The 26,012-nt window shown below is 45.2% G+C and overlaps 1 protein-coding gene across 10 annotated transcripts in view; it reads left to right on the top strand.

The window, feature by feature from the left end:
• The window catches only part of ZNF462 (zinc finger protein 462), a 148,515-nt gene that overhangs the window by 105,789 nt on the left and 16,714 nt on the right, over positions 1–26,012 (top strand). For all 10 annotated transcript variants that reach the window (XM_083592605.1, XM_083592608.1, XM_083592607.1 and 7 more), the window contains 3 exons: positions 15,426–15,681; positions 19,451–19,587; positions 25,739–25,962. In XM_083592605.1, the coding sequence (XP_083448731.1) occupies positions 15,426–15,681; positions 19,451–19,587; positions 25,739–25,962 (617 nt within the window). The remainder of the gene's footprint in view (positions 1–15,425; positions 15,682–19,450; positions 19,588–25,738; positions 25,963–26,012) is intronic.

The raw sequence follows: 26,012 nt of genomic DNA, 5'->3' as shown, positions 1-26,012 counted from the left end.
CACAACTGCCTAATAACTGTGCACACCTTGGCCATTACAATCCCCTCTAGACTTGGAAGGTCATTGTAAAAGGTTTTTAAGGTCTCCACTATGGGAAACTGCTTGGAGCTCTACTGGAGCAGGAAAATATTGGGGTGCATCTCCCTGTCTTCTGCTCTTCACCTCAAAACATGAGTAGATGCAGCTGCAATTCCCCCCATTGCCAGGGAATACTGAGAAACAGGAGGCAGCAGTCCAGAACAACTAACCTTGACTAGAGACAGTGGATTTAACAAGCACAATTCAAAGTGGTGGTGCTGACCTTTAAAGCCCTAGACAGCCTCAGCCCAGTATACCTGAAGGAGCGTCTCCACCCCTATCATTCAGCCCGGACACTGAGGTCCAGCTCTGAGGACCTTCTGGCAGTTCCCTCCCTGCAAGAAGTGAAGTTACAGGGGACCAGGGAGAGGGTCTTCTTAGTAGTGGCGCCCACCCTGTGGAACACCCTCCCTTCAGATGTCAAGGAGATAAACAACTATCTGACTTTTAGAATACATCTGAAGGCAGCCCTGTTTAGGGAAGTTTTAATGGTTGTTGTTGTTGTTCTGTTGGGAGCCGCCCAGAGTGGCTGGGGAAACCCAGCCAGATGGGCAGGGTACAAATAATAATTCTCCTCCTCCTCCTCCTTCTCTGGCTGACTGAAGTGAGCACACCTTGTTCCTCTCAGCTAGCGCAAGGAGCAGCAAATCCCCATCCCAACCCCACACAATATTTTCATTGGGAATAAAAAGCTGGGAGCGAGCAAGTCAGTAGGTTTCCTATATAAGGGTGTGCTCACATCTCCATCATGTAGCTTCACAGTACCCCAAAACTGAACCTATTATTGGGAACTGGTAAATATTGCTTGTAAAGTTCTTCAGTGTTTCTGATTGAATGAATACTATACGGTGTTACCTTGGTTTACGAACTTAATCTGTTCCGGAAGTCTGATCTTAAACCAAAGCGTTCTTAAACCAAGGTGGTTTTCCCATAGCAGTGGGGGACTCAGTTTACAAATGGAACACACTCAACAGGAAGCGGAACATGTTCTGCTTCCAAGGCAAAGCTCACAAACCAAAACACACACACACACACACACACACACACACACACAAACTTCCTTCGCTCATACTTTTTTTATTGGGATAGCAAACAGTAATTCTTAGGCATAATGTTATCTGCAATGCTAAAATGCTTTTATGCTAAAAGGAAAACAATTAGCAACACCCCATGGAGTTTAAGAATTGGATATTGGTTAATATATAAATTATTTGGAGAGAAAATCCATGTAAACACTATCAGATAAAGAAGCAATAGGACACTTGCATAACCTGCTATTGATGTCACAGCAACCTCTTAATTGGGGATGTGTTCTTAGTTATCTCATAGGTTTCGTATCCCTTTTCCTCTGTCTCATTGTGAAGATAAGGAGGCTTTTGCTGTGTTGGTGCCAAAGATCAAGAGACACAGGATATAACTTTTCTGTTGAGGTCCAGTTTTCTGAGTGGTTGCTGAAAACTTGCTCTTTTTTTGGTTTGGGGTGGGCAGAAGGTAGATAAGATCTACTGGTTAAAGACATGTCTTCTTCTTTCTTCTTTGGCCATGACTCATAGCCGAGTAAGGTTGGCTTCCATAAACACGGTTTTAACAGTGAGTCCGTCAGTGACCGTGGAGGCCAATTCTGGATCCACAAATAACTAGACGATTTACAGTAAGTCAGCAACAGACTCCCTGTTCTTTAACAAGGTCAACAAGAGCAAAAGCTCCCCTCTGCCAAATAGAATTAGATTATTAGAATCTCTGGTTTGCAGCGACTCAAATGTTGATTTGTGCTTGTATAAGAGGGCCATCCCAGTGCATGAACCATAAGGTACAGTGGGCAACTCTGTCCACTACTTGAGCCACCATTTTGTATTCAGCTTCATTTGATTGACTTCAAAATCATCATCATCATCATCAGATTAGATCTCACAAAGTAAACCCACAAAACCAGCCCCTGTCTAAATGATGCTCTGAAGCTCACAGGGCCATGTTGATTGTGTTAGTCTTTTGAACTGTAGCAGTGAGATCGGGAGAGGAAGTTGCAGCACCAGCAAAAAATAACAAGTAAAAGCTTCATCTTACTTGAACAGAGCTTTAGAAATTGCCAAAGTATACAGTCGTACCTTGGATCCCGAACGCCCTGGAACTCGGACGTTTTGGCTCCCGAAAGCCGCAAACCCGGAAGTGACTGTTCCGGTTTGCGAACATTATTTTGGAACCTGAACAGGGCTTCTGTGGCTTCTGATTGGCTGCAGGAGCTTCCTGCAACCAATCAGAAGCTGCGGTTTGGTTTTCAAACGTTTTGGAAGTCGAGTGGACTTCCGGAACAGATTCCGTTCAACTTCCAAGGTACAACTGTAATTTAGAACAGAACTATGAAAGAAAAGTTTCTAGGAACTGACAAACCACCTTGGCAGTGTGAGATTGAGGGGCTGTCATCCCCCCCCCAATCTTTTGAAGATGCAAATGAGACTAAACTGGCTGTGGGAAATTGAATGGTGGTAAACATCTCTATTACCTCGGCTGCAGTACAAACAAATGAATGTGTGAAATAAGTTAGGGGGGGAGTTCCAGGTTATCTCTGACTCTTCTTGGCAGAAAAGAGATGCTGTTTCCTCTTAACCTTCATTTCTGCTTATCCCTCACTTCCTGTGGTGTCTCAGCTGATCACTTAGCATCCCCAGTGATACGCTGACAAAACTATATTTTTGTAGGCAAAAAGAGCAGTGGGTGCACACATGTTAGAACATATTTGAGGTGGGAGTAAATGAAGAAGCAAGAGGGCGAGCTGTCAAATCGAGAGGATTATGCCCTTCCATTCTGCTTCGCTTATTGATGTTGTGTTTTCTCAGCATGGACCCCAGAAAGATAAAGAAATATTGGCTGTGGCACAGCTGAAGTTGAGCGCTTTAATTTCCCATTAATTTCCGAGCAAGAAGTTTAAGCACACTCCAAAAGCAGTGGAATGTTTAAAGTAGTTCGGCTGGCCAATGCTCCCAGTACCATAATGCAGGTTTTTCCACACACGCTACTGTAAGGTCTTTTTCCTATATTTGGGGTTGTTCTGAATACTTGGGAGCATGTGCGCAGTTGTGCACAGACTTCGAGGGTAGAAAAATTTAATGGTCGGGTGCTTTCCTGATCAACTCCCCAATTTCAATTCTTTCCCTCTCTTTCTGTAGGTTTATATTGATAACGTCAGTTATATTTATAATTTATGATCCATTGCGCTGTAAGCTTTTATAGGGATAGCCGCCCAGAGTGGCTGGAGAAACTCAGCCAGACGGGCGGGGTATAAATAATAAATTATTATTATTATTATATATATATATATATATGGGATGCGGGTGGCGCTGTGGGTTAAACCACTGTGCCGCTTGGGCACGACGGATTGAAAGGTCAGTGGTTCGAATCCCCACGACGAGGTGAGCTCCCATAGCTCGGTCCCAGCTCCTGCCAACCTAGCAGTTCAAAAGCACACAGTGCAAGAAGATAAATAGGTACCGCTCAGGCAGGAAGGTAAATGGCGTTTCCGTGCGCTGCTCTGGTTCCACCAGAAGCAGCTTAGTTATGTTGGCCACATGACCTGGAAAAACTGTCTGCAGAAGCGGACAAACACTGGCTCCCTTGGCCTTTAAAGCGAGATGAGCGCTGCAACTCCAGAGTCGTTCGTGACTGGACTTATTTGTCAGGGGTCCCTTTACACACACACACACACACACACACACACACACACACATATGATATAATATAATAATCAGTGGTAAATTTTCTTTTTAAAGACTTCAGAGCAGTATGGGGTCAGGTGCCTTTTGAATTTGTTTCAACTTTTTTTTTTAGATTAAGTTCATTTCCCTTCTAAGTGAGTTTGACACTTGTATAAGAAGTTGTACAGCGTTTGTCCTCTGTAATCCATTCAGACCTGCACACGTTTATCATTCAAAGGGGGAGGAAGATTAAAAAGTTTCAAAGGAGCATGGATAACACCCTTCACCCTTTTTCAACAGCTAACATTCCCACAGCCCACATCTTCTTGTTGCCCTCTGTGGTCCCTTCTGTATAGTATATCCTTTCAATATTTTTTATTTAAGTGGCCGGAGCTGATCAAAGGATTCCAAATCCTGCCTTGGTAGGCTGTTGTATAATTTCTTGGTGGCCACAAAAAGAGAGCGGAATATACATACTCCCGAATGATAGCTGCATTTCCTTCAGCGCTCTGAGCTTTTATGACAAACCTTCATTTACACTGTCTTTTGATGTCTGCCCCAGGCTCCTTTTATAAGTGTTTAAAACTTGGGAGGCTGTGTCCTTCCAGATGGATAGATTGGGTTTGTCGTTCAGCTTCATATTGCCCACAGCAGGTTTGCCTTGCATATTCCATTCATTCCCATGTTCTTCTCGTGCATGCACCCCCATAAACACACACACACACACACAAACCCAATATGTGACACCAGGTAGGCTACCTCTTGAGATACAGGCTTTGGTTGTCCAACCTGCCTGGGAGTGTGACATTTAAAAAAAAAAAAAAAGCTTAAGAGAATTGCACTATTTTATTTATTTATTTTTCAAATTTTATTTATACTTTTCAAATTTAAACATTTCATTAATTTTATAATCATTTCTACATTTCAAAACTTGACTTCCTTCCCCCTCTTTCCGTGGTTCCTTACATTTATTTTTAATATCCCCTGCATTAACTTAATTTGCTCATTTATTCATCTACTTTAAATATATACTCTTACAAAACTGCAGATTATTACAACAGTCCTGTCAATTATCTTATCTGTTTATAATTTACCTGTAAATATTCAATAAAGGCATAGTTATGTCGCCTATTATAATACCTTCCTATACTATTTTATCCATTTCTCCCTTTGTTTTGCTCGTCGCCTCCTTTCAAGTGCCTCTCCCTCTATCTGTGCAGCATGGAATGAGCAAATCTGAAGTGCTCTTGAACTCTTGCTTCCCTATCTACCTGCTTTCCTGTACTCCTGCCACACATTTCTCATTGCTATTTAACGTGTCGCTTTAGGGTGAGGGGTCTCAAACTTGGGAGGGAGAGTAGGGGAAGAAAACAAGGGTGGGGTTCAAAGCAGGTGACCGATGTTGCTCAGCTTGCTGAAGCGTGTGGGAAGTCTGAGGACTGCGTTGTTTTTCATTTCCTTTTATCTGCACTTGGTTAATCGCTTCGCAGTGAATTAAGCCCGGCTAGTTCCACAACCCAGCAACCATAATCACACCCAGCCCTGCTCTCTGTGTTTGTGTATCTGACCATGTGAAATTTGCAGTCGGAAGTCTTGATTGCTTTGATCCATATATGTAACTTAATCCCAGTCCGCTTACAGACGTGAGGATCATAGCAGACACCTGCAGCCCACGATGCTTCTCAGGTGGTACAGCAGGAGTTGTGGCTGTAGACTGAAGTTGGGAAAATGGTAATTGTTCTCTCTTTCTGTCTCTTTTCTCATGCACTCATGTTCTGCTGACTTTTGCACTTCACTTTAGTAAGCAATTGTTATTAATTTACCCTCCCTCTTAGGACTCCAAGAACACAAACTGTTGCTGCTTTTGTGTTATGTACAGTACTGGGGCACGGTGGATGGGTTTGTGCTCACTTGGCAGCGTTAGAAACTCAGATATAGAATCTAGGAGCCAAATGACTTCTTAAACCAAGGTGAAAAGTAAAGCACCCCTGACAGTTAAAGTCCAGTTGCGAACGACTCTGGGGTTGCTGCGCTCATCTCGCTTTACTGGCCGAGGGAGCCGGCGTTTGTCCGCAGACAGTTTTTCTGGGTCCTATGGCCAGTATGACTAAGCCGCTTCTGGTGAAACCAGAGCAGCACACAGAAACGCTGTTTACCTTCCCGCTGGAGCGGTACCTATTTATCTACTTGCACTTTGACGTGCTTTCGAACTGCTAGGTTGGCAGGAGCAGGGACCGAGCAACGGGAGCTCACCCCGTCGCGGGGATTCGAACCGCCGACCTTCTGATCGGCAAGCCCAAGCTCTGTGGTTTAGACCACAGCGCCACCCGCGTCCCAAACCAAGGGTACAGTCAGCAAAACGGAATGTCTAGTTGACATTTTTGGGCAAGACAGCTCTAAAGTTTTATTTTCCAAACGATGCACTGACTGTGATTGATTCTTTGTGAAACATCTGGCCCGTTCCAGGTGACGACCTTGAGCTAGTTTAAGAATTTTGGGAACTTAAAGAAGAAAAGTCACTTGATCATGGGACAGCCCACATCTATAGTGGTCTATTCCTACCTCTTCTTCTAAATGGTCACATGAGCCATTCATAACATAAGAATGTTCTTCACAACTGTGAGCAGGACAGTGGGGTGGGGTGAGTGAAGACAAACGACAACAATGTAAGCATACAGCAATGCTGCCCTGACCCTGCTATATGTCCAGCGCTGGTCCTGACTTCTTACCCATCTTGGTTTGGACATTAAGGGTCTGTAGCTACCTATGCTAGCTATGAGCATTTAGAGATTTTCATCCTTATTGGAGTCCTCCTTCACTGTTTGGGCTGTGCCACCCTTTCCCCCTACTCTTAAGAAAACTGCATTGTATAACTACTTCTTTTGACCATACATTTGCTAGGTCAGAGCTTTGGTGATCTTCATTGTATTTTTGGAAACCTGTAGAAGCCACATCTCCAGGTGACACAGTGGATCACAAAACCTCTTGGGTACTGGACTCTAAAGAAAAACAATTACAAGTATCTTGGAATCTGCGTTGCAGGCGACGGCGTTTTCCAGTGCCCTCTTTGGAAATCTGTAAACCAAGGTTCCTCTGGGACGGAGGAACAGCCACATGACGGGGCAGCCTGCCAAGACACCTCAGAGACTTGCCATGCATTTGTGGCATCCCATCAGCCACCTGCCAAGCGCCTCTTGTCCTGCTTGTTCGGGGAGGGAGATGGGCCGGGGGCGAGGAGCTGCCACTTCTGATCAGCGAAATCTCTGCCAGGAGAGAGACAAACTAAGTTGCATCCAGCAAGGTTTATTTTGGCCGCTGTTGTTGTTGTTGTTGCTGCTGCTGTTGCTGTTGGCTGTCCTAGACCTTGCCTTCCTCAGTTCCTGCCGGTCTTGTATACCAACCTTTCCCTCCCCGCCACTGACCCCCCCCCCCATATCCCAAATCATGCTGCCAGTAACATATAATTAAGATAATTCAGGCTTGCGTTAATTATTTTAGGTGCCTTGCCATGCTCTTGCAAGGACTATTGGCACATGCTGTGAGGTGCTGGCGATACATTTAGCAGAAAAGACACTGGCACAGCCACTGGGGCATAGGTTGATGCCTGCTGATTATAGTCCGCATCAGCGGAGGAATAACTTTCTTTAAAATAAGATTGAAATCTCTCAATGATTACATTTTATTTCAGCATTGTTTTGTTACGTTTGTACGATAGTCTTTCGTAGCACATGCTTGGCCTCTCCCATTGCATGTGTTCTGATTTGAAAGGCAAAGATCCAAAAGGACATGGCTAGTTATTCAAGAGCCAGATTGGTGTGTAGCGCAGGGGTAGGTACCCAATTTGGTGCCATCTAGATTAAAGGTAAAGGGACCCCTGACGGTTAGGTCCAGACATGGCCGACTCTGGGGTTGCAGCACTCATCTTGCTTTATGGGCCAAGGAAGCTGGCGTACAGCTTCCGGGTCATGTAGCCAGCATGACTAAGCTGCTTCTGGTGAACCAGAGCAGAGCACGGAAACACTGTTTACCTTCCTACCGGAGCGGTACCTATTTATCTACTTGCACTTTGACGTGCTTTCAAACTGCTAGGTTGGCAGGAGCAGGGACCGAGCAACGGGAGCTCACCCTGTTGCAGGGATTTGAACTGCCAACCTTCTGATCGGCAAGTCCTAGACTCTGTGGTTTAACCCACAGCGCCACCCGCATCCCTGCCATCTAGATTAGGGCTGGGCAATATCTGGTTTCCAGCATCACAACCTATATCACCAGCTAAAGATCACCAGGGCCGGATTTAGGTTTGATGAGGCCCTAAGCTACTGAAAGTCATGGGGCCCTTTATATGTCCAGCTGTCCTTTGTCAACAACAAATTGTTGCTGTTTTTTTGTGTTGAATATATGCAATATGGTAATTTATGGGCCTAATAGGTATCTAAACCCATTTGCACGTGCAGAATGTAGGCAGCCTATATATATAGAAACCAATGATATTTTAGGGAGCAGGCTAGCAGGCAGGGCCCGTTACTTACATCATAGGAGCCTACATGACACAAAACACTGTTGCTGTATGTAGGTTTTATTTTATTTGTTTTTTATCTTATATTTTGGAAATGTACATCCAGTTTTTGTTTCCTTTAAATTTTTTGGGGGTCCCCAAGAGAGTGTGACCCTAAGCTATAGCTTGTTTAGCTTATATGTAAATCTGGCACTGAAGAGCACGATATACTGATGTATCACGATGTCTGAAATAAGGCTGGAACTACTATGTCGAGGCGAACAGCAGGGCTGAGCAATACAGTGGTACCTCAGGTTACATATGCTTCAGGTTACAGACTCCGCTAACCCAGAAATGGTGCTTCAGGTTAAGAACTTTGCTTCAGGATGAGAACAGAAATTGGGCTCCGGCGATGCGGCAGCAGCAGGAGGCCCCATTAGCTAAAGTGGTGCTTCAGGTTAAGAACAGTTTCGGGTTAAGTACAGACCTCCGGAACAAATTAAGTACTTAACCCGAGGTACCACTGTATTGCCAAGTCAAAAATTATGAAACCAATGTCACGATATGGACTTCAAACCAGGTTTGGATGGCATATCAATATATGACCCAGGCCTATTCTATATACTTTTGAACTACAGCTTCCATCATCCCTGACCATTGAGCCAAGGCTTACAGGAAGTTTGAATTAGAATAGTGCATATTTTAATTAAATGTTTTCTTAAGAATCAGCAAAGTGGTAGTATTTCTCTTTCTCTCCCCCCCCCCCAGGTTTGTTTGTTTGTTTGCTTTAATTTATCATCGCATTTATACTACGTTCTCTGCTGCACAGAAGACACCTAAAGCCATGCGGAATACGATTAAAAACAATGCAAAGCTAAGCAAATTGATTAAAACATAAATTCCATTTAAAAATTAATAATGTTGAAAGCTCCCCCGGAAAATAATTGAAGGACTGTTCTAGCATGTGGCCTCAAAAACAAGCATTTTGCTTCTATATAAACTTGGGAACTTTTATTACAGAAAGGTACTTGTGAGAAATTCTGTCGTTTTAAGTCTTATTATTTAACAAGTAGGAAACTCAAGTCTGTATATCAGTACTGATTACTTTCTATCCAAAAATTAATAATAGTCATTAGGTAGTACTGCATTTCCAAAATTAAAGAAGCAAAGTGTGAGAGGCGACCAAGGATGCCAGAGAGGACTATAAAAAAAGTTAGCCATGAATGCAGACAGCCTTGTGGGAGGAAATGGTATTTGCAAATCTGGGGGTGGTTCACTGTTCCAAGTATCCAGTTGCCGTCTGATCGTATATATTCCCCGAATTGGAGTTGAAAATATAAACTGACAAAAAATGCACACTGAACATGAGAAATACAAATTAGCTTTATATTTCCTTCCTTTCCAATTCTCCAGATAAAAACATTGATCTTTCTACTGCTCCCTTTTTCCTTTTCAGCTGGAAGCGAAAATTTCTTCTAAGCTGTGTTTCATTTATTTATTTGTTGCAGCTTTACCTATCAGACTGTGTGTTATGTGCAAAAGACAAGGGTTAAACTTCACATCTCTCTCTATCTCCGTGTAAAGGAAACAGTAGGAATATCCAGTAGCAGGCTCTAGGGAGAAAAGTAAAGTATTAAAAACTTTTACCAAAGGAGATCTGGTTAAAAGATCTATCTTTGGATCGTCTTGGAAATATTACTATATAAAGGGGGCGGGGGAGGTTCTTCACATCCCTGTTTCAAAAAACTACCATTGGTTCTCCCAATGAATCCTGAGAACTGCAATATGCTTTGAGTTAGGAGGAAACCCTTCACAGAGCTGCAATTCACCCTTAACAAACCGCAGTTCCTAGGATTCCTTAATTGTTTAAAGTGGTATAAAAGTCTTTTAAACATATGCTTTGGATACTATGGGTTTGAAAGGGAACATCTAGGTGAATCTAACCAAAACACATTTGCAAACATCTGCCTCATTCAGCTATTCTAGTCAGGCATTTAGCTTTGACCACATAGTGTTCGCCATATATAAGGCTTGAAGAATAATGGCTGCAAGACAGGAAGTCTCCTGTTCAGCTGTTGCTTTTATTATTGTTTGGGACTTGTGTTGTTCACCCCCCACACCCCAGAAAAACAATAAGTCATAATCATGAAAATGCGTTTTCATTGGCTATGTATGTATGAATGAATTTATTAATACGGTCATAGACCAGTTTCAACACACACAATATCACAGATCATAAAAAATATCAGGAATACAAGGGACAATATGCAATAACAAGAATTTAAATATAAAAATTAAAATTAATTGTTAGCATGCCCGCTGTAATTAACATTTAGGGGATTGGACATTATGGGATACCACTTGCTTCCTGCGATTGATTGCAGACGCACAGAATTTAGCTACATTTAATGTAGTCTTGGGCTTCTTGTCCTCTAGCAGTAGTTTTAGACTATGGTATTCCGATTCTTTCCTAGACTTTTGCAAAACAGGTGTAATAAAAGTCAAACGTATATCCTCATAAAGACAACAACGTAATAGTACATGAGAAGCAGTTTCAACTTCCAACGAACCACAAGGACAGACCTGTGCTGTGTATGGTTTACCCTCAAATCTGCCCATTGGCTATGTAGTGTTTCCTGCCTTCTGGCTGTCGTTATTGATTGGTTGAATTGTTAGCATCGCTTTGGGGGAGTTAGTCCCTCATTGCCTCAGGTGTAGAGTTTTACCCCCCCTTCCTCCCCCCTCCATTTTTAATTAAGAGCCTTTTATCACCAGGATTATATTAATCTGCCTTTATTTGTTCCTTTGACAAATGATGGGGAGTTCTGTGGACAAAACCTGTGAATCTCTAATCTCCACATTCGAAACAGGAGTTCAAGACCCCCGATGCAGAAGTTGTCATCTGTGCCTCTGCTTTTCCTGCCAGTCACACAGCTCTGGCTTCTCATGTTAATGGCATTTTGTGTCCGCTGAACTTTAGTTCTGTGTGTACCCCCATTGTACCAAACTTGAGAAAGCAATTTACGCGATTGGACATTCCCTTTAGTGAGATCTGGAATCTTTCAAATATCCCTTCTTTCCATAGACCTCAGACACAGGTTAGCTTCCCCTCCCCTTCCTCATATTGTTCCATAACTTGTTTTCAGCTTTCACGAAGTAATCTGAGAATCAAATTTCAGGGTGGATTAAGTTTCCCATCTATTTTCTCCATTAAAAATTACGTTCATTCAAATCAACAGCATTAGACAGTATGTAAACGGATGTGGCTATATTTATGTCCAATGTATTGTTCTGGTGTACTTTATGCATTATAATAAAAAGGAGGAAGATTTGTGGTAATTTAATCTACTTCTCTTCCACACTGTATTGCATCTTTCAAACTTGAAAGTTTTTATTAGGCTCATATTCTCTGGGATCCCCCCCCCCCAATACTATATTTCACAATAAAATTTAAGCAATTCCAATTGTACAATAGTAATTTATTTATAGACGCTAAATAAGAGTAGATGCTGGAGCAGTTTGTAACTTCACCTTTTGCTCCTCTACCCGCCTTCAAGAATAAGTTTGAAAGACTTACTGGCCGTGTTAACACGTTAATGACAAGCGGACTTTTTTACTTACTGTGATTGAGCATGAATGGTGTTCAATTGCTTCCTCGGCTTCCCTCCTTGTGTAAGCAGAATAAACAAACCAGAAATTCTTATGACTGAACCAAGGGTTGTTTGCTACCGCCTTACAAGCCGCACAATCAAAAAGCCAACAAAATATCTTGGCTTGATTTGAACGGGCAGGCAAAGCTTGCTGGCTTGGTTAACCCACTCATACCAGGAGAAGAGTGATTGGACAGCATGCAATTGTGTGCTGCCCATTCACACTGTGATAAGCCAGGAAGTTGGGCCTATTGTTATGCGTGAAAGTGGCCAGTGAGTTAGGGGGTACTACTCATTAGGTAGAAATTGAGCAAAGACTCTGCAGCTCTGTCCTTTTAGGTCGTGAATAACAACAAAAGTTCTCTTCATGTTGCCCAGCTGTAAGTGCATTTTTACTTATAGCTGTTACCAACCATTGTTGGTTGAGACACACCTGGTGCTCTCAGGGGCTCGTGTTCACATGCTTGAGCTCTCACAACTTGATGAACATCACCCAAATGTGTGAACTGTATCCACTGGGAGGGGGGGTGTTTTGAGTTGACATGACATGCAAGTTCTATCTGTGGTGCTTAATAAATACAGTCGTACCTTGGCTCCCGAATGCCTTGGTACTCGGATGTTTTTGCTCCCGACACTGCAAACCCGGAAGTGAGGGTTCCGGTTTGCGAACGTTCTTTGGAACCCGAACGTCTTCCGCAGCTTCCTATTGGCTGCAGGAGGTTTCCGAACGTTTTGGAATGGACTTCCGTTCGACTTCCAAGGTACGACTGTACGCAAATCTCATTCCCCAATGCAAGTCCTTTCTCAGTGCTGCAAGTACCGTATTTTTCGCACCATAGGACGCTCCGTCCCATAGGACGCACCTAGTTTTTTTGGGGGGAAATAAAGGAAAAAATTTTCCCCTTTATTTCCCCCCCAAAAGCAGGTCAGGGAAACCGAACCAGGTCGAGGAACAGCGGGATGGTGGCGCTACGCCTCCCTGCTGTCCCCCGAGCTTGTGGGGCTGGCTGATGTCTGCCTGGCGCACGGGGCGCTCTGCTTCAGCGGGCCCCACCCGCCAGGCAGCAGGCTGCTATCCGCAGCGTGGGGAGCCTTGCAGGGAACTCCTGCAGGGCTCCCCACGCTGCGGATGTCTGCCTGGTGCAAGGGGCGCTCTGCTTCAGGGCGCCCCGCCCACAGGGTGGCAGGCTGCTATCCGCAGCTTGGGGAGCCTTGCGGGGAACTCCTGCAGGGCTCCGCACGCTGCGGATGTCTGCCCGGCACGAGGGGCACTCTGTTTCAGGGTGCCCCACCCGCCGGGCGGCAGGCTGCTATCCGCAGCGTGGGGAGCCCTGTGGGGAACTCCTGCAGGGCTCCCCACGCTGCGGATGTCTGCCTGGTGCGAGGGGCGCTCTGCTTCAGGGCGCCCCGCCCACAGGGTGGCAGGCTGCTATCCGCAGCTTGGGGAGCCTTGCGGGGAACTCCTGCAGGGCTCCGCACGCTGCGGATGTCTGCCCGGCACGAGGGGCGCTCTGTTTCAGGGCGCCCCACCCGCCGAGCGGCAGGCTGCTATCCGCAGCGTGGGGAGCCCTGTGGGGAACTCCTGCAGGGCTCCCCACGCTGCGGATGTCTGCCCGGCACGAGGGGCGCTCTGTTTCAGGGCGCCCCTCGCGCCGGGCGGCAGGCTGCTATCCGCAGCGTGGGGAGCCCTGTGGGGAACTTCTGCAGGGCTCCGCACGCTGCGGATGTCTGCCCGGCACGAGGGGCGCTCTGCTTCAGGGCGCCCCTCGCGCCGGGCGGCAGGCTGCTATCCGCAGCGTGGGGAGCCCTGCGGGGAACTCCTGCAAGGCTCCCCACGCTGCGGATGTGTTCCCGAAGCGCCGGGCGCTCTGCTTTCAGGGCGCCCAACGCTCCGGGAAGCAGGCTACTATCCGCAGCCTAGACACGGCTAGCGGAGCGCTGCGCTAATCCCGAAGCTTGGGGCGTGCGGAGCTCAGCGCGCCCCAAGCTTCTGGGTGCCGGCAAGGTCTCCGCTAGCTGTCTAGCGGAGACCTTGCCGGCACCCAGAAGCTTGGGGCGAGCTGAGCTCCGCGCGCCCCAAGCTTCGGGATTAATGCAGCGCTCCGCTAGCCCTGGGAGAGCTGGGTCTCCCACGGCTAGCGAATAGCTTCCTGAAGCCTGGAGAGCAAGAGGGGTCGGTGCGCACCGACCCCTCTCGGTCTCCAGGCTTCAGCGAAAGCCTGCATTCGCTCCATAGGACGCACACAAATTTTCCCTTGCTTTTTAGGAGGGAAAAAGTGCGTCCTATGGTGCGAAAAATACGGTAAGTGACAACTTGTGCACATGTTGAACCAGGCAGCCCGGGAGGAAAAACTTGCAGCACAAAATGCTTGCGTGTCTCACTTTGGTTTCATTGAAATTGAGCAAGATACAAAGCTTTTATTCATTTAAAGGATTGGTTTTATTGCGATTGTTTTATTTAGAAGATTTATAAAGCCCCTGATCAAAAAAAAGGTCTCCAAACAGCCTAGAAATGAAGTTGTAGATAAAACCCAGAAGCCAGTTTTTAAAAAGCAAAACCATCCAAATTAAAACTCAAATGAAATCAATAGAACTTTTAAAACAAATATATCTGACTAAATTATATGTCTGGGCAACTGACAGTGCCATATGATAAAAATAAAACCATTGATGAGAAAGGGAAGCAGAGGAGGGTGTCATCCACCTGTTTATGGTGCCCTCCTAGGGACACGGGTGGCGCTGTGGTCTAAACCACTGAGCCTCTTGGGCTTCCTGATCAGAAGGTCGGCAGTTCAAACCCCCACAATGGGGTGAGCTCCCATTGCTCTGTCCCAGCTCCTGCAAACCTAGCAGTTTGAAAGCACACCAGTGCCAGTAGATAAATAGGTACCACTGCTACGGGAAGGTAAATGGCGTTTCCATGCGCTCTGGTTTATGTCACGGTGTCCCGTTGCGCCAGAAGCGGTTTAGTCATGCTGGCCACAGGACCCGGAAAGCTGTATGTGGACAAACGCCGGCTCCCTCGGCCTGAAAGCGAGATGAGCGCCGCAACCCCGTAGTCGCCTTTGACTGGACTTAACCATCAAGGGGTCCTTTGTCTTTACCTTTTGCCTTATGGTGCCCTACTCCCCAACCCTTAGGTGACTTTGCTCAGATCTCTCCCACTCTGCAGTGTAGCAAGGCTCAACAGGGATGTAAGACAAGGTGAGGTCCTGGACACAAAGGTTCAGAGCAGGGGAGGTTCAGGCCTTTGACAGTGGAGTGTGCTTGGAGAGAGAGGGTGACAGGGGCACATTCTTAGGCCAGGGGGCTGGCCCTGGCCCCACAGATTCTTCCAGTAGTAGCGCTTTTTGGGACTGTACCCAAACACCCTCCCCCTTCAGGCACAGAGCCCCCATCTTCATCACCTGGTGAAGAGGAATCCAGCTCCTGGTCATCCCAGGTAGGATCTCTTAGATCCATTGTGCTTATTCAACAGGTTGGCGTTACCCATCTCTTCAATTTGCCCCCCAACAGATTCTTCCTACTCGGAACCCCCCGATGTCCAACAGCAATTGAACCACTACCAGTCGGCAGCTCTGGCAAGGAACAATAACAACATTAGCCCCGTCCCGCTTTCCGGAGCAGACCAGAAAACTGAAGCCATCCTTAACTGTGAATTTTGTGAATTCTCCTCGGGTTATATCCAGAGCATTCGCCGTCATTACCGTGACAAACATGGAGGGAAGAAGCTCTTCAAGTGTAAAGATTGCTCCTTTTACACAGGCTTTAAGTAAGTATTTGTGCAAAAGAGTTTTCTTACAACTTTGGTGGACTTTTTGTGGTGAAATACATAGGCCTCGTTCAACTTGTCACGCTGTGCCAAACCGTGGCTTAGTGGGAGCACATGAATGTGCATGTTCCCAGGTAGCTGCTTTGTTCCTCCTCAGTTGTTCTGCAAGTGTGTTGCGCTGCGCTAAGCCATGGTTTGGCTTAGCATGTCATCCAAACCCAGGTTCATGGTTTAGCTCTCCCAGACAAACCACAAACTCTAAATCATAGGGCAAATCTTGCTGGTGTAAGATTAGACATGCATACAGCTGTAGGTATACCGCGCACTGCAAAATCCTGCAAATGTTAGTTATGTTAAAAAGTAGTAAGCCCTTTGTCCCCAACATGATGGGAAATTAAAATGGGAGCAGTGTAAGACCTAACTCCAGCACAGATTTGGCCATATTTTGGCCCATTCTGTCTAGCTGGTAAGTATGCCTAAATCTATAGGGACGCAAGTGGCGCTGTAGGTTAAACCACAGAGCCTAGGGCTTGCCGATCAGAAGGTCGGCGGTTCAAATCCCTACGACGGGGTGAGCTCCCATTGCTTGGTCCCTGCTCCTGCCAACCTAGCAGTTCGAAAGCATGTCAAAGTGCAAGTAGATAAATAGGTACCGTTCCGGCGGGAAGGTAAACGGCGTTTCCGTGCGCTGCTCTGGTTCGCCAGAAGCGGCTTAGTCATGCTGGCCACATGACCCGGAAGCTGTACACTGGCTCCCTTGGCCAATAAAGCAAGATGAGCGCCACAACCCCAGAGTCGGCCACGACTGGACTTAATGGTCAGGGGTCCCTTTACCTTTACCTTTATGCCTAAATCTGCATTGGAGTTACTGTAGGTATATATGTTTTGCATGTCTGCTCAGCAGTTAGTCTCACTGAGTTTGGTGGGGCTTATTCCCAGGTAAGGGAGTCTGGGATTGCAGCCTCAGTTTGGGGATTTGGCTGGGCCAAGTTGTATCTTGCCTCTTGTTGCTTCACATCTGTTTCCAGTCTTATTCTCCCAGAAGCCACATTTCCTTCCATCAAAAATGTGCAGTTTCTTTTGAAACACAGATTTCGGAATTAGAGTACATTGCTGTTGTTTTTATTAATTGCTCTTCTCTCCTGCCATTTCTGCTGGAGGAGCCCAGGGCAGCGAACATTAACCATAAAACAAAATCCACAGTAATCATGAACAAATTCATTAAAATTAAAATTCAATAAACCTCTCAAATAAAAAATAATTGTCTTGAGTGGTGTACATAAATAAGTTCTAAAAATTTATTAATTTGAATAATTAAAACAATATGGTATATGTAGGCTTAGTATTATTATCACATGGGGAAACAGAAAAGTTGTGTTTCATATATGAACAGAAGTGTACGAAATAGGAAACACAAAGCATTGTACTTGTTACTCCTTCATTCACCCCATTTTCAAATGTCTAAAGCCCCTCTGTCAGTTGAGGTTTTGCCTATCACTGGACATTTCTGGTCGGCTTGCCAGTAAACACTCGATGTTTTTTAAATGGCCATTATTTCACTGGAGATTTGTCCAATCTGTAGTATTACAGTACCACAAGCAACATGGTGCTTTATTAAAGTCCTAATGCATTGCAGGTTGAAAACTTTAAATAGTATAATTTGCAATGCTATGTTCTGTCTGGAATTATTTCTGAGGCCGGTCATAAAAGTTCGTATGCACAGGGGAGAAAATACGAAAATTCAGGGGTGCAAGAAGTGTGGGTGTTTATTCATATGTACCCAAACCTGTTTGTGTCTATTCTTAAAAACAGGTGCACTGGCCATTTGTGCCATATTACATTTTGATACACTCTAAAAACACAAGTTGGTGACTCCAGAGAACGCACCTGCCTCGTTTAGAAATAACCTGGGAAGTAGCCTTCACTGCCATTTGTATTTTCTGCTTTGAGTGAAGGTGCAAGGCAAACTCTCCTGACACGAATCTTCCCACTGCCTCTTTCCCCTTATTTCCTTTAGTTAGAGGTTGACATTTGCCCTGAAGCAAGAGGAATTTAGAAACCAGCCTAGGGGAAGCAATAGTGAATTCCTATTGACTGTGTAGTGTTCTGCAGTCAGCAAAACCTTCATTCTCCTAACTGTGAATCACTGAAGTTGATTTTACTCAAAAGTTTTCACAGAAACTACATGGAAGGTTTCTCACAAAACTGGAAATGGGGTTGCCATGTGTAATGTTTTGCTTCTTGTAACTAACAGAAGCAGGGCATTAGCACAGTGGAACCTCGGGTTACAGAGGGAATCCGTTCCAGAGGCTCCGACACAACCCGAAAACGTCACAACCCAAAGCACCGCATCTGTGCGTGGCGCGATTTAGCGCTTCTGCACATGCGCAGACACGGTTTAGTGCTTCTGCGCGAACGGCGCGAACCTGGAAGTAACCCGTTCCAGTACTTCCGGGTTTGCGCCGGTTGCAAGCCAAGGGTGACATAAGATGGAGGCAACGTTACCCAAGGCTATACTGTATAGGTTTGTCCTTCAGAATTTAAGAATGCGATTGTGCAACTATTTTGCATGTTGGTACCAAATTTTTTGGGGACGCGGGTGGCGCTGTGGGTTAAACCACAGAGCCTAGGGCTTGCTGATCGGAAGGTCGGCGGTTCGAATCCCCGCGATGGTGTGAGCTGCCGTTGCTCGTTCCCTGCTCCTGCCAACCTAGCAGTTCGAAAGCACGTCAAAGTGCAAGTAGATAAATAGGTACTGCTCCGGCAGGAAGGTAAAATGGCGTTTCCGTGTGCTGCTCTGGTTTGCCAGAAGCAGCTTAGTCATGCTGGCCACATGACCCAGAAGCTGTATGCCAACTCCCTCGGCCAATAAAGCGAGATGAGTGCCGCAACTCCAGAGTCGGTCACGACTGGACCTAATGGTCAGGGGTCCCTTTACCTTTACCTTTACCTTTACCATATTTTTGGGGAAGCTCTGGCATTGGAACCAGAGTTCTCGACTTCTGAAGCTGCAGTCCTCGTGGAATGATGAGCAGTTCGTAGAGGAGACCCTGAGTTTAAATGTGTAACTGACTCGGACCATGATTCAGAGTATGACCCTACTTCCACTTCTATCCCAAGTACTGGGGTGTGGATATACCATCCCTAGTTGTATCAGTGGATTGGTACTGTGAGCTCCTTGAGTAGTTTCCTGCTTTGGGAGTTACTTCTTTCACTTCCTAGAATGCTTCTCATGGGCCATGCATCCCCACCTTGTTTCCTTTCCAGTGCTTCTCTGAGTTTCACGTCTGGGACCAAAGTAAACCTGATCAGCCTGTTGGCTCCTTTTTATTATTATTTTATCTACAGTTCAGCTTTGGTGCAGATGTAACCTTGGTTGACCTCTTAAGCATGGATTCAAATACTGGTTAAAAGGAATCCTTAATCAAAGTTAACATGGGTGCTGATGCAGCGGTTGACCATAATTGCATGGGATTCCCGTGAGGAAAAGAGGGAACTTGTGATCCAGTGGCCCACAACCATTTTTCGAACCACATTTAAGAGGTCAACCAATGTCAAGTCTGCACCAGCCTTGGGAATGCACAAACCTATTCTTTCTTAGCTTTTGGAAGCACGCCATGCCAGGTTTTGATAACTATTGCTTTTATGAAATAATGCAGAGTGGTATCTCTAGCTTCTGTGGGTGAACAAAACAACCCCAACATTACCCAATGGTTGTGGTTCCACAGCACTCTGTTTTGAGCCTTTCCACTACTCCCTGTGTTTCTAGATCTGCTTTTACTATGCACGTGGAAGCTGGGCATTCAGCAGTTCCTGAGGAAGGACCCAAAGATCTCCGCTGTCCTCTCTGTCTGTACCACACCAAATATAAACGGAACATGATTGACCATATCGTCCTTCACAGAGGTAAAGGCACCCCACAGAAATGTACCAGTGGCCAACGTGGGTCTGTACTAATGACTTCTATTGATCATTGGAAAGCCCAGTGCCCCTGGAAAGAGGATGGCGATATTCATCATTAGTTGTTTTGTCTTCAGCATCCTGGTAGTTAAAAGGAAACAAAACAAAATGAACAGGGAAGATGCAAGGGGTTGTTTCGCTGCTCTTAGAACTTTCTTGTTTACTACATGTGCGCTTCTGATTAAATGTTCATGATAACATGTGTGCATCACTAATGTATACATCAATTCCACCTCTGGAATGTCGTTTCTGAGCTGGGCATCAAGCTTCACCTGGTGTTCCAGCACAGAACTGCAAAAACTCCAAAACTTAGCTCGTTGTGGTTTTTGTCTCTCCTCCCCCTGCTTTTGCTTTTAAGAAATCTAAAGAGGAATTTCAGATTCTCTTGGCTGCTGAATTATAAGCTCGGAAGAGACAGCTGTTTGGACTCTTCAGGCTGGGATTCCTGCCCATAGTTATCACACTTGATGCTTAGAGATGGTCTGTTGGCTATCGAAAACCATGCCCATGTGTTGGGGTGGCATTCTGCCTGATCACAGGCTGAGCAGCATCTCCCAGCAGGATATTGGTGGTGAGATAATGAGAGCTGTGTGTGCCATCTCTCTGGGAGGAAATCTTTTGTTTAGGGTTCTCTTCATGCTGGCGCGCACATGGCGACTCCTTTGCAAGTCGCTGCTTCTCTTTGCTTCCGAGCAGGGTAGGCAAGAAGACTCGAACTCGGTTATTTTCTGGCTGGGCAGAAAAGGCAGGCCAACGACTTTCACAGATGGCCCTCCAACGCAAAAACAAAAACAAAAAACCCCACAGCAAAAATCTCCCTGGGATTCGAGATGCGTGTAACAGAGACACCTCAGTGAATGCTAACAATGGCTTCTAGTGTTGAGCTTAACCTCTGAGGGAGTTATAGCGCCAGACTGCCAGAGCCTGTTGACCTCTAGGGCATGTTGGAACGGTTATCTGTTTTACAAGACTTTTTAAGGTGTTTTTTTCAGTGGGGTGGGGGAGGCATGTCCAGAGAGGCTTCTAAAGCTAGTGTTTAATTTTGTTTCATACTTTCTGGAGTGCCTAAGTGGCTCAGCTGAGCTCCTGTGGTTCTTTCTGAGTTCTTCGTTTTGTTTTTTGAGGTGTTTCAGCTGTTTCTGGAATGTGCTGCTTTTTAATTATTATTTTTTTTTAGCCCCAAAAACATGGATGAAAACAAAAGCTGTTAAATGAAATTAGCACCTTTGCTGCCTTTTTTTGTTTGTTAAAAGTGAACTAGCAGTGCATATTCTGCTAAGTCGTTTTTCATAGCCTTCGTGAAAGAAGTGGCAAGGTCACATTTTAACCCGCTGAACCTCTGTGCTGATTTCTCCACCCCGAGGTGACCCTCTCATTAAGCAGCCACTTGCCTCTCTGGGAGAAGCCCGTTTTGGAGGAACAGTACATGGGTTGCATAATCCCTTGAGTGGAAGCTGAAAGCAGGTGTTGAGAGTCTTTTATCTGACTTCACGTCCATTCGAAAGGGAAGAAAAGAAAGGCTTTCCTAGGTGGCAAAAAACACAATTTTGTGCTTTTTTAAATATATATATATATATATATATATATATATATATATATATATATATTAAAGTGAACCAAAGCTATCATTCCAAAAGAGAGAAATCCAAATTAGTTGGAAGCCTGTGAGTCCCAGAGGAAAACCTCCCTGCCCCCTCAGATAAACAGCTTAGCCTTATTAAAAATAAGTTAGCCTTTTAACGTGGTCATGAGAGTCTAGCTTATTTATTTATTCTCTCTTGCTCCTTAATCGCCTTTCGTCAAGTATCCGAAGTGCTGTTCAAGGAATCAACTGTGTGATGCCGTGAATGGTTCCATTTTTGCTATGGACTGTAATGTTTCATTAGCATTACACGGTCTTTATGCCAGGGTCATAGCCATATATCCCCATATTAATGTTTAGGGGTTGGTATACTATGACCTTTTGTGTCATACAGTCTTTCTCCTGAAGAACTTTGCTTTGCTTTCTCTCTTTTCATGAGATCAGGCAGATACTATTAACAGCAAAAAAGAGGTAGTGTCCAATGTTTATTTCATGTCTGTTTCATCATTTTCTGGGACATTGTTGCACATATATTGAACCATAAATTGATTCCATACCATTTAGCTGTCAGGTTCCCTTTTAAAATAATCCTGGAACTTCTTTCTGCCATTTCTTCCCTCACACGACACCATTCCATAGCAAGCTAGGGTTAGGAGGATGACATGATAATTTAACCGGTTTTAAGTCTGGGAAATACAGTTGAACCTCTACTTACGACCGCCTCTACTTGGGCCCGATCCAAGTCGCGACTGCGGCAAACCCAGAACTAAATACCGGGTTTGACACGATTCACGCACACGCAGAAGCGGCTTCTGCCGTTTGCGCATGCGCAGAGGCGGCTGCCGCCATCTGCACATGCGCACAACGGCACTTCTACCAGAGACCCGTTTCACCTAAAGGACGGGCCGCCAGAACAGATTATGGTGGTAAGTAGAGGTCCCACAGTAGGTATGCCCCTTGTGCCTTTACCCAGACACCCTATAGTCTCAAAAGGATATGAGAAACTTTCATTTAAATAGATGGCAGTGGAGTTGGTTCTACTCAAAAGTAGAATGCAGGCCAGGTTTCATTAAACCACAGATAAGGCCTAATAAGGGACGCAGGTGGCGCTGTGGGTTAAACCACAGAGCCTAGCGCTTGCCGATCAGAAGGTCAGCAGTGCAAATCCCCGCGAGCTCCCGTTGCTCGGTCCCTGCTCCTGCCAACCTAGCAGTTCAAAAGCACGTCAAAGTGCAAGTAGATAAATAGGTACCACTCCGGCGGAAAGGTAAACAGCGTTTCCGTGAACTGCTCTGGTTCGCCAGAAGCGGCTTAGTCATGCTGGCCACGTGACCTGGAAGCTGTATGCCGGCTCCCTCAGCCAGTAAAGCGAGTCGGCCACTATCGGACCTAATGGTCAGGGGTCCCTTTACCTTTAAGGCTTAAAAAGTGACTGAGGCAATTTACAGCCAGAGTATTGGGTTGTTTGGTGCAAGGAATAGGGCTTTTTCAAAAAGAAAAAAAGGAGGAATGTGTTTTTCCTTAAACTGTTACAGGCTTCAGGATGTTATCAATCTGCCGCGGAGAGTGCTTTGTCGCTTACTTGAACACCATCCTAAGTGCAGTTTTAATTTGCCTTATATGGGAACAGAGGGAGCTGGGACTCTCTATGTACTTTGTCAGGCTTTAAGGAGGGATTTTTAAAGACCAGGAACAGGTTGTTGCAGGGGCACACTGGCAGCAAGGAATAGCTTTTCTGGCTCACAGATGCACTTGAGTTCCCCAGCAGCCTAACCTCCTGAACCCTTTTGGCACTCCTATTCTCCGAGCCGTGGAAATGCAAATCTATGCCCAGCCAGAGCTTTTCCAGATAATGCAATTTGCAGCCGCTATCTTCTATTAAGGCATTCCCATGCTGCCTTTGAAGAGATGCCCTGACAGTTTTTCCCAGTGCCGAATGCAGTCTTACCATGAACAATATGCCCCAGGCCTTTAATTTTTTCTCTAAGTGCAGTTACTGTTTTACACTACTCAGCAGAAGGAAAATTGTGGCATTGTGAGAACCAGCTGCATTTGCATTCCAGGAAAAATAAGTCACTGAGCAGAACAACTTTTCAAAGGGGTGGGTTAGTATAATAACTTCCACCGTGATCAGATGTGCACGTAGCTATTGCTTTGTTACTGGATTCCTGTTTATCTAGGTTGATTTCCCCCACCCACACAAATGAAATTCACAAGGGCAAGACATTCAGAAATTGTAATTTGGAGTGGCTGCATATTGAACTATCACTAAAGAGTTCTGTTGTTTAAACTGTGGTTGTCCATGAAGGGCAACTTGTATGATTTTTACCCAAATCAAATTCTTACTGAGGTAGCTCTGCAATTTGTGTGGAGAAGGAGCAGGTGCATGCGCCGCTTCTTAGCATAGAAAACACATCATGCTGTGTGCATGCTGCATGTTGAGGCCCATAACTGTGGCACCCTGAATCACACAGTTAGTTCTTTGCCCAGGGGGGAGTGGGTAAGTCAAAGATTGTGTGTATTGAGCCAGCATGCGTTCTGGCCTTGGCTCAGTTGGTTAGTCATCAGGGGACAGCAGACTTTTTCAGCAGGGGGCCGGTCTAGTGTCCCTCAGACCTTGTGGCCAGACTATATTTTGAAAAAAATAAATGAATTCCTAAGCCCCACAAATAACCCAGAGATGCGTTCTAAATAAAAGCACACATTCTGCTCATGTAAAAACACCAGGCAGGCCCCACAAATAACCCAGAGATGCATTTTAAATAAAAGGAGACATTCATGTAAAAACACGCTAATTCCCGGACCGTCCACGGGCCAGATTTAGAAGGCGATTGGGCCAGATCCGGCCCCTGGGCCTTAGTTTGCCTACCCATGGCAGCGGTTCTCAAGCTGTGAGTCCCCAGTTGTTGTTGGACTACAACTCCCATCATCCCTGAGCTCTGGCCTTGCTAGCTAGGGGTGATGGGAGTGTAGTTCAATAACATCTAGGGACCCACAGGTTGAGAAAGACTGGGTTAGAGCATGGTGCTGATAACGCCAAGGTTGCAGGTTCAATCCCCGTATGGGACAACTGCGTATTCCTGCATTGCAAGGGGTTGGACTAGATGATCCTCAGGGTCCCTTCCAACTCTACGATCTGCTGCAGATTAATGCGACTGATTATGTGGGCTCTAGACCACAAAATCTTGTTCCAAAACATAGACTTCAATGTAGCCAGGGCCAGCCCACCAGTTAGGCAAAATGAGACAATTTCCTCAGAGGACGAGGGTGGCAAATTGATGTCTCTCAGGGAGGTCTCAGTTTACCTCATTCTCCTGTCACTTTTCCTCTACATGGAGGTCCGTCCTCAGAGCAAGGCATTCTGGGAGCAGAGACTTTACATTTTTAAGTTTTTTTAAAAAAATAAATCCCTAGCTGCCCCAGAAAGGTGGGGGGCGGGGCGTGCAGTACAGTGGGGTCAAATAGCAACAAAATGGGGGTGGGGGAATTACAGCCTGTGACAATTGAATTCGACTTTAAATATTATGCAAAATAAGCCCAGAGATTGTTCACAGCAGCAGAAACTGGTGGTTAAGTAAATTGGTATGTGTAAGCGGGACAGAAAGCCATTCTCTCTATTCAAACCCAAATGAATAGAATGAAATTTCATTACTAGTTCTTTCAGCCATTTCATGCTAGAGTCGCCCTTTAAAATTCCTGTGTTGGAGAATGTCAGCTTTCAAGTCCAGGGAGCCTGCAATATTCTTCTATAACAACTTTCAAGTCAAGCTACGCTTACCAGTTAATCCTTTTTTTTTGTCTTATACCACCTTCTCCCCCCCAAAAAAATTATGGAACAACTTCCACAAACTTGCCAAACTTTTTAGTTTAGTTTAGTTGATTTTTATTGAATGTTTTAAATAGTTTTTTCCTGTTTCTTACTGATTGTTTTAGGTTGTTGTTGTCGTTTTACATATTTTAGAACTGCTTTCAGCTTTTATTATAGTCAAGTGGTATATAAACGTTGTGGAATAAAAAACAAACAAACCAGTTGAGCCTGGCTTTTGGTGATTAAGGTTAAGCTTTGGGGGGGGCAGGGAGGGGACTGTTGGTGTTATTTTAATGTGATATTCACAGTTCTATCAGCTGTAAGTCTCAGGAACGAGTTAAAGTTAAATAACTTAAGTACACTTGCAGATAAGAACAGTGTCCCTGTTTGACACGGTTCATGATGAAAATGAAATGAGAACTATTGATGAATAGCTCCAAAATGTATTTTGTATAGTTTAAGTTTTTACCTCTATCTACCTTTTATTTTATTTTATTGCTATGGCCAGTGGCTGGTGCAAATAAAGATTCTTCTGATTCATTTGCAGAAGTCCATATCAAAAGCGCCAGAGAAACAAATTGAGGGGTTTGAAATTAAATTTTGGGGAAATAGCAGAATGGCGATGAAGGGGCTGTATGTGAGTTGCCTTCAGGGAACCAGAGAAAACTTAGTAATAGAACTTCTACCATTTCTTTTCGCCCCACTAGAAGAGCGAGTGGTTCCCATAGAAGTGTGCCGTTCCAAGCTGTCCAAATATTTGCAGGGAATCGTTTTCCGCTGTGACAAGTGTACCTTCACGTGCTCCAGCGACGAAAGCCTACAGCAGCACATAGAGAAGCACAATGAGCTGAGACCTTACAAATGCCAACTCTGCTACTATGAGACCAAGCACACGGATGAACTGGATGTTCACCTTCGAGATGAGCATAAGGTGAGTTTTTGGGCGCCATCTGCGCCCATGGGTGAACATGCTATGCAGCA

Source organism: Podarcis filfolensis, assembly GCF_964270895.1.
Source record: "Podarcis filfolensis genome assembly, chromosome: 17".
In the NCBI taxonomy this organism is placed as follows: Eukaryota; Metazoa; Chordata; class Lepidosauria; order Squamata; family Lacertidae; genus Podarcis; species Podarcis filfolensis.
The sequence above is the reverse complement of the archived record's forward strand: the minus strand, read 5'-3'. Positions and strand labels throughout refer to the sequence as shown.